We start from the raw sequence: 17341 nt of genomic DNA, 5'->3' as shown, positions 1-17341 counted from the left end.
AGCAACAGGTGGAATAGGGGCTATCTTGTACATGCATGTATGTATTGGGCGGAAGGTAGCCTAGTGGTTAGAGCGTTGGACTAGTAACCGAAAGGTTGTAAGATCGAATCCCTGAGCTGACAAGGTACAAACCTGTCTTTGTGTCCCTGAACAAGGCAGATAACCCACTGCTCCTATTGAAAATAAGAATTTGTTCTTAACTGACTTGCCGAGATAAATAAAGATAAAAATAAATGTATACCTGGTCAAATAGGGCTGTTAAAATATAAAAGCTTAGTTCCAGGTGTGTGACCAAAGACCAGCCTCTACTCCCTACGGAGCTGTGAGGGGAACGGCACCGCAGTACCTCCAGGCTCTGATCAGGCCCTACACCCAAACAAGGGCACTGCGTTCATCCACCTCTGGCCTGCTCGCCTCCCTACCACTGAGGAAGTACAGTTCCTGCTCAGCCCAGTCAAAACTGTTTGCTGCTCTGGCCCCCCAATGGTGGAACAAACTCCCTCACGACGCCAGGACAGCGGAGTCAATCACCACCTTCCGGAGACACCTGAAACCCCACCTCTTCAAGGAATACCTAGGATAGGATAAAGCAATCCTTCTCACCCCCCCTTAAATGATTTAATAGATGCACTATTGTAAAGTGGCTGTTCCACTGATGTCAGAAGGTGAATTCACCAATTTGTAAGTCGCTCTGGATAAGAGCGTCTGCTAAATGACTTAAATGTAAATATGTAATGTAATGAAGTGAGGGTAGAAGACTGACAGACCACCCCAGCAAGAACAGTATTATGTATGAACACGACCAGGCCTAAATACACTGATTTACTGGGCTACTCTCCACTACCTATTAGTGTTGTCACCATACCAGAACTCTGACTGGCACTTGATCCAGACAAACTCAGCTACTGCTGGGCCTCTTGAGCTCGATATCATTACATTTGAACATTATGAATATTTTCAAGAGACAGTCATTAATGAATCAATTTGACTTTGTTTTTACAAATCTAAATACAAAAGGAAATCATTTGAATGGTAAATGTCTATTGATAAACTGGCTAAATGAAGATGTAGCCTAGATCTATTCACAATGCACGTGAATACATATTCAATAGGAGAGTGAACGCCTAAAACTCAGTATTCAGCTTGTTTCGGCTGATATCGTCGGGCTACAGACAAACAATCCCTTCCACAGGAATTATTTTATTGGCAGCTGCTAGTAGAACATTTTATTGTACTGATCAACAACATTTGCATAGAAGAGGCAATATTTTATAAAGGTGTGGGCTGTTTAATTAATGATGCCATTCACAAGGCAGAATGTGGTTGTTGAATCTGACTGGCTACGGACTCTAGTTGAAACCAGATGGAGGTGAGGAAGATGAACAAGTGAATGAGTTTTCGGTGGCTAGGGAGACCAAGTGAAGTAACGTTTTTGGTAACAATCAACATATTGTGTGTTATGGTATGCATATTTGAAACAAAGTACTAGGGTAGTAAATTCAGCTACAAGCTAGCAAGGAAATCTATCCTACAATTAAAGCTGGAAGCTACAGGTATCATCTTGCATTGTAAAGTGTTCAAGCCTGTTTGGACATTGTTTTGCGAACAGTAATTAACAGTTTCTACATGCCGTGTTGCATTACTTAATGATACAATGTATTTAATATGTATCCAAATAAGTAGACACCTAAGACAATTGACTCATGAATGGTTCACACCTGATGCCCTGAATTGCACTTCGTGCCCAGTCCCATACCCTATAATTCTGTATTTTTGTGACTAACTTGTATACAGGTAGACCAGAAAAGCCACATCCCTGATTGGCAGATGAGTGGCAACCCTGATTAGAAGCACCTGCTGCTCATCGGTTGCTCACCTGTGTGCCATGTTGAATTAAAAAAAATATTTAACCTACACACTGAAGGCTGCAAAGCCAAAATGTCTGTGTGCGCCATCCCTGATGCTGTGAAAATAATCATATAAAAGGAAGCACGTGTTATGCGTCATCTTTTTGAGTGCGGACCCATCACACCTCGTTTGTCTGAATCCACAGGTTTTACACAGCACCCAAGCTTCTAGGAGAACGCCATGGTTTTACACAGCACCCAAGCTTCTGGGAGAGAGCCATGGTTTTACACAACACCCAAGCTTCTAGGAGAGAGCCATGGTTTTATACAGCACCCAAGCTTCTAGGAGAACGCCATGGTTTTATACAGCACCCAAGCTTCTGGGAGAACACCATGGTTTTACACAGCACCCAAGCTTCTGGTAGAGCGCCATGGTTTTACACAGCTTCTAGGAGAACGCCATGGTTTTACACAGCACCCAAGCTTCTAGGAGAACGCCATGGTTTTACAGAGCACCCAAGCTTCTAGGAGAACGCCATGGTTTTACACAGCACCCAAGCTTCTGGGAGAGAGCCATGGTTTTACACAGCACCCAAGCTTCTGGTAGAGAGCCATGGTTTTACACAGCACCCAAGCTTCTGGTAGAGAGCCATGGTTTTACACAGCACCCAAGCTTCTGGGAGAACGCCATGGTTTTACACAGCACCCAAGCTTCTGGGAGAACGCCATGGTTTTACACAGCACCCAAGCTTCTGGGAGAACCCCATGGTTTTACACAGCACCCAAGCTTCTGGGAGAGAGCCATGGTTTTACACAGCACCCAAGCTTCTGGGAGAGAGCCATGGTTTTACACAGCACCCAAGCTTCTGGGAGAACGCCATGGTTTTACACAGCACCCAAGCTTCTGGGAGAACGCCATGGTTTTACACAGCACCCAAGCTTCTGGGAGAACGCCATGGTTTTACACAGCACCCAAGCTTCTGGGAGAGAGCCATGGTTTTACACAGCACCCAAGCTTCTGGGAGAGAGCCATGGTTTTACACAGCACCCATGAGGAGAGCCATGGTCCCTTTTGATGAGCTAACCATGCAACCCAGACAGCTATAGCAATGAATGAGTAGGCCTAAGCAGAGCAGGTACTTTGCTCTTCGCGCTATAAAAGGAGCTACGCTGATATAGTCTTAAAGGATTAAATCATGCGAGACCTTTGACAGAAGTACGGAACGTTACAAATTCTCGTTCCAAACAGGGGTTTTTGGTATCTAAATAGGACTGAAGTTTCGGTATACCGTGCAACATTACAAGTATACAGTGCACAGCTGTGTACATTATCCCAATCTGTAACCCCTGGCTGGATCCAAATGGCACCCTATTCCATATATAGTGCACTACTTTAGACCGGGGCAGATTCCATATATAGTGCACTACTTTAGACCGGGGCAGATTCCATATATAGTGCACTACTTTAGACCGGGGCAGATTCCATATATAGTGCACTACTTTAGACCGGGGCAGATTCCATATATAGTGCACTACTTTAGACCGGGGCAGATTCCATATATAGTGCACTACTTTAGACCGGGGCAGATTCCATATATAGTGCACTACTCATCCAGAGGTCAGTCAGCCCAGTAGTAGTTCATCCAGAGGTCGGTCAGCCCAGTAGTAGTTCATCCAGAGGTCAGTCAGCCCAGTAGTAGTTCATCCAGAGGTCAGTCAGCCCAGTAGTAGTTCATCCAGAGGTCAGTCAGCCCAGTAGTAGTTCATCCAGAGGTCAGTCAGCCCAGTAGTAGTTCATCCAGAGGTCAGTCAGCCCAGTAGTAGTTCATCCAGAGGTCAGTCAGCCCAGTAGTAGTTCATCCAGAGGTCAGTCAGTCCAGTAGTAGTTCATCCAGAGGTCAGTCAGTCCAGTAGTAGTTCATCCAGAGGTCAGTCAGTCCAGTAGTAGTTCATCCAGAGGTCAGTCAGTCCAGTAGTAGTTCATCCAGAGGTCAGTCAGTCCAGTAGTAGTTCATCCAGAGGTCAGTCAGTCCAGTAGTAGTTCATCCAGAGGTCAGTCAGTCCAGTAGTAGTTCATCCAGAGGTCAGTCAGTCCAGTAGTAGTTCATCCAGAGGTCAGTCAGTCCAGTAGTAGTTCATCCAGAGGTCAGTCAGTCCAGTAGTAGTTCATCCAGAGGTCAGTCAGTCCAGTAGTAGTTCATCCAGAGGTCAGTCAGTCCAGTAGTAGTTCATCCAGAGGTCAGTCAGTCCAGTAGTAGTTCATCCAGAGGTCAGTCAGTCCAGTAGTAGTTCATCCAGAGGTCAGTCAGTCCAGTAGTAGTTCATCCAGAGGTCAGTCAGTCCAGTAGTAGTTCATCCAGAGGTCAGTCAGCCCAGTAGTAGTTCATCCAGAGGTCAGTCAGCCCAGTAGTAGTTCATCCAGAGGTCAGTCAGCCCAGTAGTAGTTCATCCAGAGGTCAGTCAGCCCAGTAGTAGTTCATCCAGAGGTCAGTCAGTCCAGTAGTAGTTCATCCAGAGGTCAGCCCAGTAGTAGTTCATCCAGAGGTCAGTCAGTCCAGTAGTAGTTCATCCAGAGGTCAGTCCAGTAGTAGTTCATCCAGAGGTCAGTCCAGTAGTAGTTCATCCAGAGGTCAGTCAGTCCAGTAGTAGTTCATCCAGAGGTCAGTCAGTCCACTGGCAACATTTAACCAATATCACATTAGTTAAGCATTAGCCTCTGCATCACTGCACCCTGTCAGGGATCTACAGTGTTACCATTGTGGGGGCATATGCTCTTAAATATGGAATTTGGGAGCACCAGTGCCACTAGAATGTATATATATTTTTTAAATCACCCAGGTAATAATTGTAATTATTCCTTTGCTGTCCCGCAGCTTCAGTAGTATGCAAACATGGTGGCACAGAAAGGACAATGAAGTAGCTTGGTTTCACATAGGTGCAATGTTGGTTATATCTCAATCATACAAATATATTGTTTGTATTCTCAAAACCTGTATGTTGTTATTACTGACAATTCTTTTAATACATTTTTTTATTTAACCTTTAGACAAGTTAGTTAAGAACAAAATCTTATTTACAATGATGGCCTATTTAAGAGGGAACAGTCAACAGGCAGTCCTTGAACCAGCGACTGTGGCAGTTAGAGAGGCCTGCCTCTCTAGGAGCCTTTTTTTATTTATTTTTTACAAAATGCCAAAATTACATTAATACCTTATATATTTTTAATTGTGGTCCTACATTGTGTGCAGCAACATTTTTTAACTTAAGATCACATGTGCTCCTTGTAAAAACAAATGTCACCTGCAGAGACCTGGTTCAAACGCTGCCTCTTGACCATCCCCGCTTATCACTAAAATTTTTTTTTTTTTTTACCCCCTCCCCCTCATTATCAGTCCAGAAACCAGACTTAGTGTTTATCTGCTATATCATTATTCTTAGCTAGCCAGCTACTGCTCGTTACTCACCCGCACTCTGAAGCGGAACATGGCGAGGCGGACACAGTGACTGAGGCAGGCAGGGGGCAGGAACCAGGCGCGGGGAGGCGGAGTGGCCTTACTGCCGACGTGGTTAACGATGAGCTGGGCCGTCTGGCGTTGTCCCTGGGCCCGGCGTGCCCACTCCGGCCACCGCTCCTTCCCCAGGGTCCCGTTGAACACCACGACCAGCTCCAGCCCGCCCTGGTACAGACAGGCCTGGGACAGAGCGGACAGGTATCCCAGCATGGCGTTCCACTCCCCGCCGCACACCCAGTCCGTCTGGTAGCCGCCGTACAGACGCTGCAGACCGGAGTCAGCATCGATGAGTATCCGGGCCGGTGGTGGAAGGGGCAGAGGGCCGGGGTGATGGTGCTGGCGTCCCGCAGTACGGCCTAGTTTGAGGAGGTCCACGGGGATGGCAGCCCCGGGACACCGTTTCTCCAGATACTCCTGGAAGCCCTGCACGCCCATCCCGGTGTTGTTGAGCCGGTGGGTCTGTCCGGGGGAAGGCTCGGGTGGTGTCGATCCGGTAGCTAGGTGGAAACGGGCGGCTGACTAACTCGTCTCTCTTGACAGTAACTGACTGACTACACGGCTGTTGTCGCCGGTAGCTAGTTGCCCCCCCCCAACCCTGCCTAGCTGGTTAGCAACCTGGCTAACGTTGCTACATTTGGTCGTGTGTATCCATCCCTGGTAGTATTGTGGTAAACGGCCAGCAAAACAACTGAAGTTTCTCGTTAACTAGTCTTTAACTAGATAACACACGAAAATGTGACTGGCAGCTGACTGGCCATCTGTAGTTATGATTTCGGCGATGCTTCCAACTCCAAAGTTATAATCCTGGTTCACACGAAGAAACACTCTGCGAATGATCTAGTTAGTGAACATGACTACAGCGGAATACTTAACCTGACGGTGCAAATATGTATGTTAAACTAGTTCAATTTGCAAATGCTAGCTAATGTAATGTACTAGGAAATGTATATGTTGATACCGTTAGCCATCTACATGAGCTTTTAGCTAACTGGGTCCCCAGGAATGAAATGGACTGTTTGGAGAAATACAATAACTTAAAAACAAACGCCTGATAGTGCCTCCCTCGCTTACTTCCAAACTCACGACTTCATGTGGAGGAAGGGAGCATACTTCCAAACTCACGACTTCATGTGGAGGAAGGGAGCATACTTCCGAGCGCTGTCAGCCATCTTGCGACTTCCTCACGGACCAACACAAGTGGGAGGGAAGCGGAGGGTTTTTGACTAGCTGGACACAGCTTTTGTCAGATAACGACTTTTCGTAGCAGGTTAAGATAATTAGGTTTAGTTTTGGAAAAGAGTAAAGGTTAGAGAAAATTAACAAATGTATATTTTTAACGTTAATTTGACAAAAGCTGTATCCCTTCCAGTCATGACCAGGGCTGTGATGAAGCCAGGGGAAGTGGCCAACCTATTACCAGGGCCGATAGGTTATGTCGCCCCCTTGTGGATAAATTTGGGACGGCAGGTACATCATGTATTTGGGGATTTTAACGTGAGAAAAGGAGTCTTTCTTTATTCCAAAATCAACCCCTACACCTCCCCATAGCCATTTTACCTCCGAGGCCTAGATACACTCCCTGCCTCGAGCACCCCAAATACAACCCTGCTATAGTACACCCACTGTACAGGAGGTTGGTGGCACCTTAATTGGGGAGAACAGGGTTGTTGTAAGACTGGAGCAGAATAGGTGGAATTGTATCAAACACATGGTTTCCAGGTGTTTGATGCCGTTACAGTTATGAGCCGTTCTCCCCTCAGCAGCCTCATGTGACGCACTGATACGGAAATACCAGCCCACCATCATCATCATCATCGCACACACTCACACATTTTGTATAATTTGACCACAATCTAAGTGAGTTGGTGAAATATGTTGCTCTCTCTCCCCCTACTCCACTCTCTTCTCCCTCCTCCCCTCCACTCAATTCAATTCAAGGGGCTTTATTGGCATGGGAAAAACATGTTAACATTGCCAAAGCAAGTTAAGTAGATAATATACAAAAGTGAAATAAACAATAAAAATGAACAGTAAACATTACACTCACAGAAGTTACAAAATACATTACAAATGTCATATTTTTTATTTATTTAACCTTTAACTTGGCAAGTCAGTTAAGAAAAAAATATTATTTACAATGACGGCCAAGGAACAGTGAGTGGGCTAACTGCCTTGCTCAGGGACTGATTTTTACCTTGTCAGCGCAGGGCTTCGATCAAGCAACCTTTCGGTTACTGGCCCAATGGTCTAACCACTAGGCTACCGGCGGCAGGTATATATATATATATTAATAGTAGTAGTAGTTCAAGTAAAAAAGTGAAAATAAATAAACATGGGTTGTATTTACAATGAAGTTTGTTCTTCACTGGTTGCCCTTTTCTTGTGGCAACAGGTCACAAATCTTGCTTGGAGGAAAAAGGGGGAGGCTTGCAAGCCGAAGAACCCCATCCCAACTGTGAAGCACAGGGGTGGCAGCATCATGTTGTGGGGGTGCTTTGCTGCACGAGGGACTGGTGCACTTCACAAAATAGATGGCATCATGAGGTAGGAAAATTATGTGGATATATTAAAGCAACATCTCAAGACATCAGTCAGGAAGTTAAAGCTTGGTTGCAAATGAGTCTTCCAAATGGACAATGACCCCAAGCATACTTCCAAAGTTGTGGCAAAATGGCTTAAGGGCAACAAAGTCAAGGTATTGGAATGGCCATCACAAAGCCCTGACCTCAATCCTATAGAACATTTGTGGGCAGAACTGAAAAAGCATCTGCGAGAAAGGAGGCCTACAAACCTGACTCAGTTACACCAGCTCTGTCAGGAGGACTGGGCCAAAATTCACCCAACTTGTTGTGGGAAGCTTGTGGATGGCTACCTGAAACGTTTGACCCAAGTTAAACAATTTAAAAAGCAATGCTTCCAAATACTAATTGAGTGCGTGTAAAATTCTGACCCACTGGGAATGTGATGAAAGAAATAAAAGCTGAAATAACTATTATTATTCTGACATTTCACAGTCTTAAAATTAAACTATTTAAAAAATGGTCTAATACATTCAATCAATCTAGAGGAACATTTAGGGGCTTTAACCCAGAACTGTGGTTCTAACCTTAACCCAGAACTGTAGTTAAAGCCGCTAATCGTTCCTCTATAACCAATAAAGACGCACTTTACAAAGCTAAACTCTTTCTATTACTGACATTTTTATCAACAGTGATGCATTTACACTAACCGCTCCCTCCTGATGAAAAGGTGTAACATCAGAAACATTCATCAGCATTTCAGCATGGTGCTCCCCTCACCCAGGGAAGAGCAAGACGCCACTGCAACTCAGTATTGTTAGAGCCCCCAGGGTAGACCACATCCCCCTCCAGCTCTAGTGACGACGCATTAGATAGATATGCCCCATCTCTACCAACATTCAATCCAGAATTACTCATAGCCAACTGTTCATTGTGGTACAGACATCTACCCATGTTTTGGAATTTGCTGTAATCATAGTCAGTGAATCTGAAGTAGTAGACTCTTTAAAAGTTAGACCTGTTCCAAAATGGATCCATGGTTTTCCACCCGGTCAGATATGCATAAATTGCAGAAACCAGTTCTGAATGGACCCGAGGACGATCCGACCCTTTCTGAAAAGACCCGTGGAAAAACAGACCCGTGCAAGTTTGGGATAAGAGAGACCCATTCAGATCTGAAAGTAGAAAGAGCAAAGAAACCTCTGACCAGGCGCTGCCACCACTATCAACATACAAGCGATATTGGTCAAATGACCCAAAGTTACATGTCCTTAAAAACTGCCGATAACAAAATAACCCAAAAATATATTTAGGTTACTAATGTCAGCTCATCTGATGTTGTAATGTTAGCTAGCTAATGTTAGCTGTCTGACTTTAATAGCAGCTAAATTTCACATCATAAACTCAATTATTTGATCATTTAAAGTTGGCTAATGAAGCTCTACATTTCTCTGCCCAGCTAACCGAGAATACGATCCAGCTAACCAGATACTTAAAGTTCTTGGCCCACCACTTTCTCACGTCACCTCTCCGTTACCACTCAGGGGACGCACTGCTGTAACCTCCTCACCAAACGTTACCGTTCAGGGGACGCGCTGCTGTAACCTCTCCGTTACCGTTCAGGGGACGTGCTGCTGTAACCTCCTCAACTAACGTTACCGTTCAGGGGACGTGCTGCTGTAACCTCCTCACCTAACGTTACCTCTCCGTTACCGTTCAGGGGACGCGCTGCTGTAACCTCCTCACCTCTCCGTTACCGTTCAGGGGACGCGCTGCTGTAACCTCACCTAACGTTACCGTTCAGGGGACGCGCTGCTGTAACCTCCTCACCTCTCCGTTACCGTTCAGGGGACGCGCTGCTGTAACCTCCTCACCTAACGTTACCGTTCAGGGGACGTGCTGCTGTAACCTCCTCACCTCTCCGTTACCGTTCAGGGGACGCGCTGCTGTAACCTCCTCACCTAACGTTACCGTTCAGGGGACGTGCTGCTGTAACCTCCTCACCTAACGTTACCGTTCAGGGGACGCGCTGCTGTAACCTCCTCACCTAACGTTACCGTTCAGGGGACACGCTGCTGTAACCTCCTCATCTCTCCGTTACCGTTCAGGGGACGTGCTGCTGTAACCTCCTCACCTAACGTTACCGTTCAGGGGACGCGCTGCTGTAACCTCCTCACCTAACGTTACCGTTCAGGGGACGCGCTGCTGTAACCTCCTCACCTCTCCGTTACCGTTCAGGGGACGTGCTGCTGTAACCTCCTCACCTAACGTTACCTCTCCGTTACCGTTCAGGGGACGCGCTGCTGTAACCTCCTCACCTAACGTTACCGTTCAGGGGACGCGCTGCTGTAACCTCCTCACCTAACGTTACCTCTCCGTTACCGTTCAGGGGACGCGCTGCTGTAACCTCCTCACCTAACGTTACCGTTCAGGGACGTGCTGCTGTAACCTCCTCACCTAACGTTACCTCTCCGTTACCGTTCAGGGGACGCGCTGCTGTAACCTCCTCACCTAACGTTACCGTTCAGGGGACGCGCTGCTGTAACCTCCTCACCTAACGTTACCTCTCCGTTACCGTTCAGGGGACGCGCTGCTGTAACCTCCTCACCTAACGTTACCTCTCCGTTACCGTTCAGGGGACGTGCTGCTGTAACCTCCTCACCTAACGTTACCTCTCCGTTACCGTTCAGGGGACGCGCTGCTGTAACCTCCTCACCTAACGTTACCGTTCAGGGGACGCGCTGCTGTAACCTCACCTAACGTTACCGTTCAGGGGACGCGCTGCTGTAACCTCCTCACCTAACGTTACCGTTCAGGGGACGTGCTGCTGTAACCTCCTCACCTCTCCGTTACCGTTTCTGGGGACGCGCTGCTGTAACCTCCTCACCTAACGTTACCGTTCAGGGGACGCGCTGCTGTAACCTCCTCACCTAACGTTACCGTTCAGGGGACGTGCTGCTGTAACCTCCTCACCTCTCCGTTACCGTTCAGGGGACGCGCTGCTGTAACCTCCTCACCTAACGTTACCGTTCAGGGGACGCGCTGCTGTAACCTCCTCACCTAACGTTACCGTTCAGGGGACGCGCTGCTGTAACCTCCTCACCTAACGTTACCGTTCAGGGGACGCGCTGTTGTAACCTCCTCACCTAACGTTACCGTTTAGGGGACGTGCTGCTGTAACCTCCTCACCTAACGTTACCGTTCAGGGGACGCGCTGCTGTAACCTCCTCACCTAACGTTACCGTTCAGGGGACGCGCTGCTGTAACCTCCTCACCTCTCCGTTACCGTTCAGGGGACGCGCTGCTGTAACCTCCTCACCTAACGTTACCGTTCAGGGGACGCGCTACTGTAACCTCCTCACCTAACGTTACCGTTTAGGGGACGTGCTGCTGTAACCTCCTCACCTAACGTTACCGTTCAGGGGACTCGCTGCTGTAACCTCCTCACCTAACGTTACCGTTTAGGGGACGCGCTGCTGTAACCTCCTCACCTAACGTTACAGTTCAGGGGACGCGCTGCTGTAACCTCCTCACCTCTCCGTTACCGTTCAGGGGACGCGCTGCTGTAACCTCCTCACCTAACGTTACCATTCAGGGGACGCGCTGCTGTAACCTCCTCACCTAACGTTACCGTTCAGGGGACGCGCTGCTGTAACCTCCTCACCTAACGTTACCGTTCAGGGGACGCGCTGTTGTAACCTCCTCACCTAACGTTACCGTTTAGGGGACGTGCTGCTGTAACCTCCTCACCTAACGTTACCGTTCAGGGGACGCGCTGCTGTAACCTCCTCACCTAACGTTACCGTTCAGGGGACGCGCTGCTGTAACCTCCTCACCTCTCCGTTACCGTTCAGGGGACGCGCTGCTGTAACCTCCTCACCTAACGTTACCGTTCAGGGGACGCGCTACTGTAACCTCCTCACCTAACGTTACCGTTTAGGGGACGTGCTGCTGTAACCTCCTCACCTAACGTTACCGTTCAGGGGACGCGCTGCTGTAACCTCCTCACCTAACGTTACCGTTCAGGGGACGCGGTGCTGTAACCTCCTCACCTCTCCGTTACCGTTCAGGGGACGTGCTGCTGTAACCTCCTCACCTAACGTTACCGTTCAGGGGACGCGCTGCTGTAACCTCCTCACCTCTCCGTTACCGTTCAGGGGACGCGCTGCTGTAACCTCCTCACCTAACGTTACCGTTCAGGGGACGTGCTGCTGTAACCTCCTCACCTAACGTTACCGTTCAGGGGACGCGCTGCTGTAACCTCCTCACCTAACGTTACTGTTCAGGGGACGCGCTGCTGTAACCTCCTCACCTAACGTTACCGTTCAGGGGACGTGCTGCTGTAACCTCCTCACCTAACGTTACCGTTCAGGGGACGCGCTGCTGTAACCTCCTCACCTAACGTTACCTCTCCTTTACCGTTCAGGGTACGTGCTGCTGTAACCTCCTCACCTAACGTTACCTCTCCGTTACCGTTCAGGGGACGCGCTGCTGTAACCTCCTCACCTAACGTTACCGTTCAGGGGACGTGCTGCTGTAACCTCCTCACCTAACGTTACCTCTCCGTTACCGTTCAGGGGACGCGCTGCTGTAACCTCCTCACCTAACGTTACCTCTCCGTTACCGTTCAGGGGACGCGCTGCTGTAACCTCCTCACCTAACGTTACCTCTCCGTTACCGTTCAGGGGACGCGCTGCTGTAACCTCCTCACCTAACGTTACCGTTCAGGGGACGTGCTGCTGTAACCTCCTCACCTAACGGCACCTCTCCGTTACCGTTCAGGGGACGCGCTGCTGTAACCTCACCTAACGGCACCGTTCAGGGGACGTGCTGCTGTAACCTCCTCACCTAACGTTACCTCTCCGTTACCGTTCAGGGGACGTGCTGCTGTAACCTCCTCACCTAACGTTACCGTTCAGGGGACGCGCTGCTGTAACCTCCTCACCTAACGTTACCTCTCCGTTACCGTTCAGGGGACGCGCTGCTGTAACCTCCTCACCTAACGTTACCGTTCAGGGGACGTGCTGCTGTAACCTCCTCACCTAACGTTACCTCTCCGTTACCGTTCAGGGGACGCGCTGCTGTAACCTCCTCACCTAACGTTACCTCTCCGTTACCGTTCAGGGGACGCGCTGCTGTAACCTCCTCACCTAACGGCACCTCTCCGTTACCGTTCAGGGACGTGCTGATGTAACCTCCTCACCTAACGTTACCGTTCAGGGGACGTGCTGCTGTAACCTCACCTAACGGCACCTCTCCGTTACCGTTCAGGGGACGCGCTGCTGTAACCTCACCTAACGGCACCGTTCAGGGGACGTGCTGCTGTAACCTCCTCACCTAACGTTACCTCTCCGTTACCGTTCAGGGGACGTGCTGCTGTAACCTCCTCACCTAACGTTACCGTTCAGGGGACGCGCTGCTGTAACCTCCTCACCTAACGTTACCTCTCCGTTACCGTTCAGGGGACGCGCTGCTGTAACCTCCTCACCTAACGTTACCTCTCAGTTACCGTTCAGGGGACGCGCTGCTGTAACCTCCTCACCTAACGTTACCTCTCCGTTACCGTTCAGGGGACGCGCTGCTGTAACCTCCTCACCTAACGTTACCGTTCAGGGGACGTGCTGCTGTAACCTCCTCACCTAACGTTACCTCTCCGTTACCATTCAGGGGACGCGCTGCTGCAACCTCCTCGCCTAACGGCACCTCTCCGTTACCGTTCAGGGGACGTGCTGCTGTAACCTCCTCACCTAACGTTACCGTTCAGGGGACGCGCTGCTGTAACCTCCTCACCTAACGTTACCGTTCAGGGGACGCGCTGCTGTATCTCCTCACCAAACGTTACCGTTCAGGGGACGCGCTGCTGTAACCTCCTCATCTCTCCGTTACCGTTCAGGGGACGTGCTGCTGTAACCTCCTCACCTAACGTTACCGTTCAGGGGACGCGCTGCTGTAACCTCCTCACCTAACGTTACCGTTCAGGGGACGTGCTGCTGTAACCTCCTCACCTAACGTTACCGTTCAGGGGACGCGCTGCTGTAACCTCCTCACCTAACGTTACCTCTCCGTTACCGTTCAGGGGACGCGCTGCTGTAACCTCCTCACCTAACGTTACCGTTCAGAGGACGTGCTGCTGTAACCTCCTCACCTAACGTTACCGTTCAGGGGACGCGCTGCTGTAACCTCCTCACCTAACGTTACCGTTTAGGGGACGTGCTGCTGTAACCTCCTCACCTAACGTTACCGTTCAGGGGACGCGCTGCTGTAACCTCCTCACCTAACGTTACCTCTCCGTTACCGTTCAGGGGACGCGCTGCTGTAACCTCCTCACCTAACGTTACCGTTCAGGGGACGCGCTGCTGTAACCTCCTCACCTAACGTTACCGTTCAGGGGACGCGCTGCTGTAACCTCCTCACCTAACGTTACCGTTCAGGGGACGCGCTGCTGTAACCTCCTCACCTAACGTTACCGTTCAGGGGACGTGCTGCTGTAGCCTCCTCACCTAACGTTACCGTTCAGGGGACGCGCTGCTGTAACCTCCTCACCTAACGTTACCACTCCGTTACCGTTCAGGGGACGTGCTGCTGTAACCTCCTCACCTAACGTTACCGTTCAGGGGACGCGCTGCTGTAACCTCCTCACCTAACGTTACCGTTCATGGGACGCGCTGCTGTAACCTCACCTAACGTTACCGTTCAGGGACGTGCTGCTGTAACCTCCTCACCTAACGTTACCACTCCGTTACCGTTCAGGGGACGCGCTGCTGTAACCTCCTCACCTAACGTTACCGTTCAGGGGACGTGCTGCTGTAACCTCCTCACCTAACGTTACCTCTCCGTTACCGTTCAGGGGACGCGCTGCTGTAACCTCCTCACCTAACGTTACCGTTCAGGGGACGCGCTGCTGTAACCTCCTCACCTAACGTTACCTCTCCGTTACCGTTCAAGGGACGTGCTGCTGTAACCTCCTCACCTAACGTTACCTCTCCGTTACCATTCAGGGGACGTGCTGCTGTAACCTCCTCACCTCTCCGTTACCGTTCAGGGGACGCGCTGCTGTAACCTCACCTAACGTTACCGTTCAGGGGACGCGCTGCTGTAACCTCCTCACCTAACGTTACCGTTCAGGGGACGTGCTGCTGTAACCTCCTCACCTCTCCGTTACCGTTCAGGGGACGCGCTGCTGTAACCTCCTCACCTAACGTTACCGTTCAGGGTACGTGCTGCTGTAACCTCCTCACCTAACGTTATCGTTCAGGGACGTGCTGCTGTAACCTCCTCACCTCTCCGTTACCGTTCAGGGACGCGCTGCTGTAACCTCCTCACCTAACGTTACCGTTCAGGGGACGCGCTGCTGTAACCTCCTCACCTAACGTTACCGTTCAGGGGACGCGCTGCTGTAACCTCCTCACCTAACGTTACCGTTCAGGGGACGCGCTGCTGTAACCTCCTCACCTAACGTTACCGTTCAGGGACGTGCTGCTGTAGCCTCCTCACCTAACGTTACCGTTCAGGGGACACGCTGCTGTAACCTCCTCACCTAACGTTACCACTCCGTTACCGTTCAGGGACGTGCTGCTGTAACCTCCTCACCTAACGTTACCGTTCAGGGGACGCGCTGCTGTAACCTCCTCACCTAACGTTACCGTTCATGGGACGCGCTGCTGTAACCTCACCTAACGTTACCGTTCAGGGGACGCGCTGCTGTAACCTCCTCACCTAACGTTACCACTCCGTTACCGTTCAGGGGACGCGCTGCTGTAACCTCCTCACCTAACGTTACCGTTCAGGGGACGTGCTGCTGTAACCTCCTCACCTAACGTTACCTCTCCGTTACCGTTCAGGGGACGCGCTGCTGTAACCTCCTCACCTAACGTTACCGTTCAGGGGACGCGCTGCTGTAACCTCCTCACCTAACGTTACCTCTCCGTTACCGTTCAAGGGACGTGCTGCTGTAACCTCCTCACCTAACGTTACCTCTCCGTTACCATTCAGGGGACGTGCTGCTGTAACCTCCTCACCTCTCCGTTACCGTTCAGGGGACGCGCTGCTGTAACCTCACCTAACGTTATCGTTCAGGGGACGCGCTGCTGTAACCTCCTCACCTCTCCGTTACCGTTCAGGGGACGCGCTGCTGTAACCTCCTCACCTAACGTTACCGTTCAGGGGACGCGCTGCTGTAACCTCCTCACCTAACGTTACCGTTTAGGGGACGTGCTGCTGTAACCTCCTCACCTAACGTTACCGTTCAGGGGACGCGCTGCTGTAACCTCCTCACCTAACGTTACCTCTCCGTTACCGTTCAGGGTACGCGCTGCTGTAACCTCCTCACCTAACGTTACCGTTCAGGGGACGCGCTGCTGTAACCTCCTCACCTAACGTTACCGTTCAGGGGACGCGCTGCTGTAACCTCCTCACCTAACGTTACCGTTCAGGGGACGCGCTGCTGTAACCTCCTCACCTAACGTTACCGTTCAGGTGACGTGCTGCTGTAGCCTCCTCACCTAACGTTACCGTTCAGGGGACGCGCTGCTGTAACCTCCTCACCTAACGTTACCACTCCGTTACCGTTCAGGGACGTGCTGCTGTAACCTCCTCACCTAACGTTACCGTTCAGGGGACGCGCTGCTGTAACCTCCTCACCTAACGTTACCGTTCATGGGACGCGCTGCTGTAACCTCACCTAACGTTACCGTTCAGGGACGCGCTGCTGTAACCTCCTCACCTAACGTTACCACTCCGTTACCGTTCAGGGGACATGCTGCTGTAACCTCCTCACCTAACGTTACCGTTCAGGGGACGCGCTGCTGTAACCTCCTCACCTAACGTTACCGTTCAGGGGACGCGCTGCTGTAACCTCCTCACCTAACGTTACCTCTCCGTTACCGTTCAGGGGACGCGCTGCTGTAACCTCCTCACCTAACGTTACCGTTCAGGGGACGCGCTGCTGTAACCTCCTCACCTAACGTTACCGTTCAGGGGACGCGCTGCTGTAACCTCCTCACCTAACGTTACCGTTCAGGGGACGCGCTGCTGTAACCTCCTCACCTAACGTTACTTTCATGGGACGCGCTGCTGTAACCTCACCTAACGTTACCGTTCAGGGGACGCGCTGCTGTAACCTCCTCACCTAACGTTACCTCTCCGTTACCGTTCAGGGGACGTGCTGCTGTAACCTCCTCACCTAACGTTACCTCTCCGTTACCGTTCAGGGGACGCGCTGCTGTAACCTCCTTACCTAACGTTACCGTTCAGGGACGCGCTGCTGTAACCTCCTCACCTAACGTTACCTCTCCGTTACCGTTCAAGGGACGTGCTGCTGTAACCTCCTCACCTAACGTTACCTCTCCGTTACCATTCAGGGACGTGCTGCTGTAACCTCCTCACCTCTCCGTTACCGTTCAGGGGACGCGCTGCTGTAACCTCACCTAACGTTACCGTTCAGGGGACGCGCTGCTGTAACCTC

General features: G+C 50.6%; 1 protein-coding gene across 2 annotated transcripts in view; it reads right to left on the bottom strand.

Annotated features, from left to right (window-relative positions):
- Positions 1-6755, bottom strand: part of LOC135527660 (constitutive coactivator of PPAR-gamma-like protein 2) — an 89507-nt gene extending 82752 nt beyond the window's left edge. For both annotated transcript variants that reach the window (XM_064956142.1, XM_064956143.1), the window contains exon 1: positions 5312-6755. In XM_064956142.1, coding sequence (XP_064812214.1) covers positions 5312-5794 — 483 coding nt within the window. In that variant the 5' untranslated portion in view covers positions 5795-6755. The remainder of the gene's footprint in view (positions 1-5311) is intronic.
- Positions 6756-17341: the final 10586 nt, after the last annotated feature.

Source organism: Oncorhynchus masou, chromosome 33, assembly GCF_036934945.1.
Source record: "Oncorhynchus masou masou isolate Uvic2021 chromosome 33, UVic_Omas_1.1, whole genome shotgun sequence".
NCBI classification, from domain to species: domain Eukaryota; kingdom Metazoa; phylum Chordata; class Actinopteri; order Salmoniformes; family Salmonidae; genus Oncorhynchus; species Oncorhynchus masou.
Note: the sequence above shows the minus strand (reverse complement) of the source record. Positions and strands in the feature narration are given on the sequence as shown.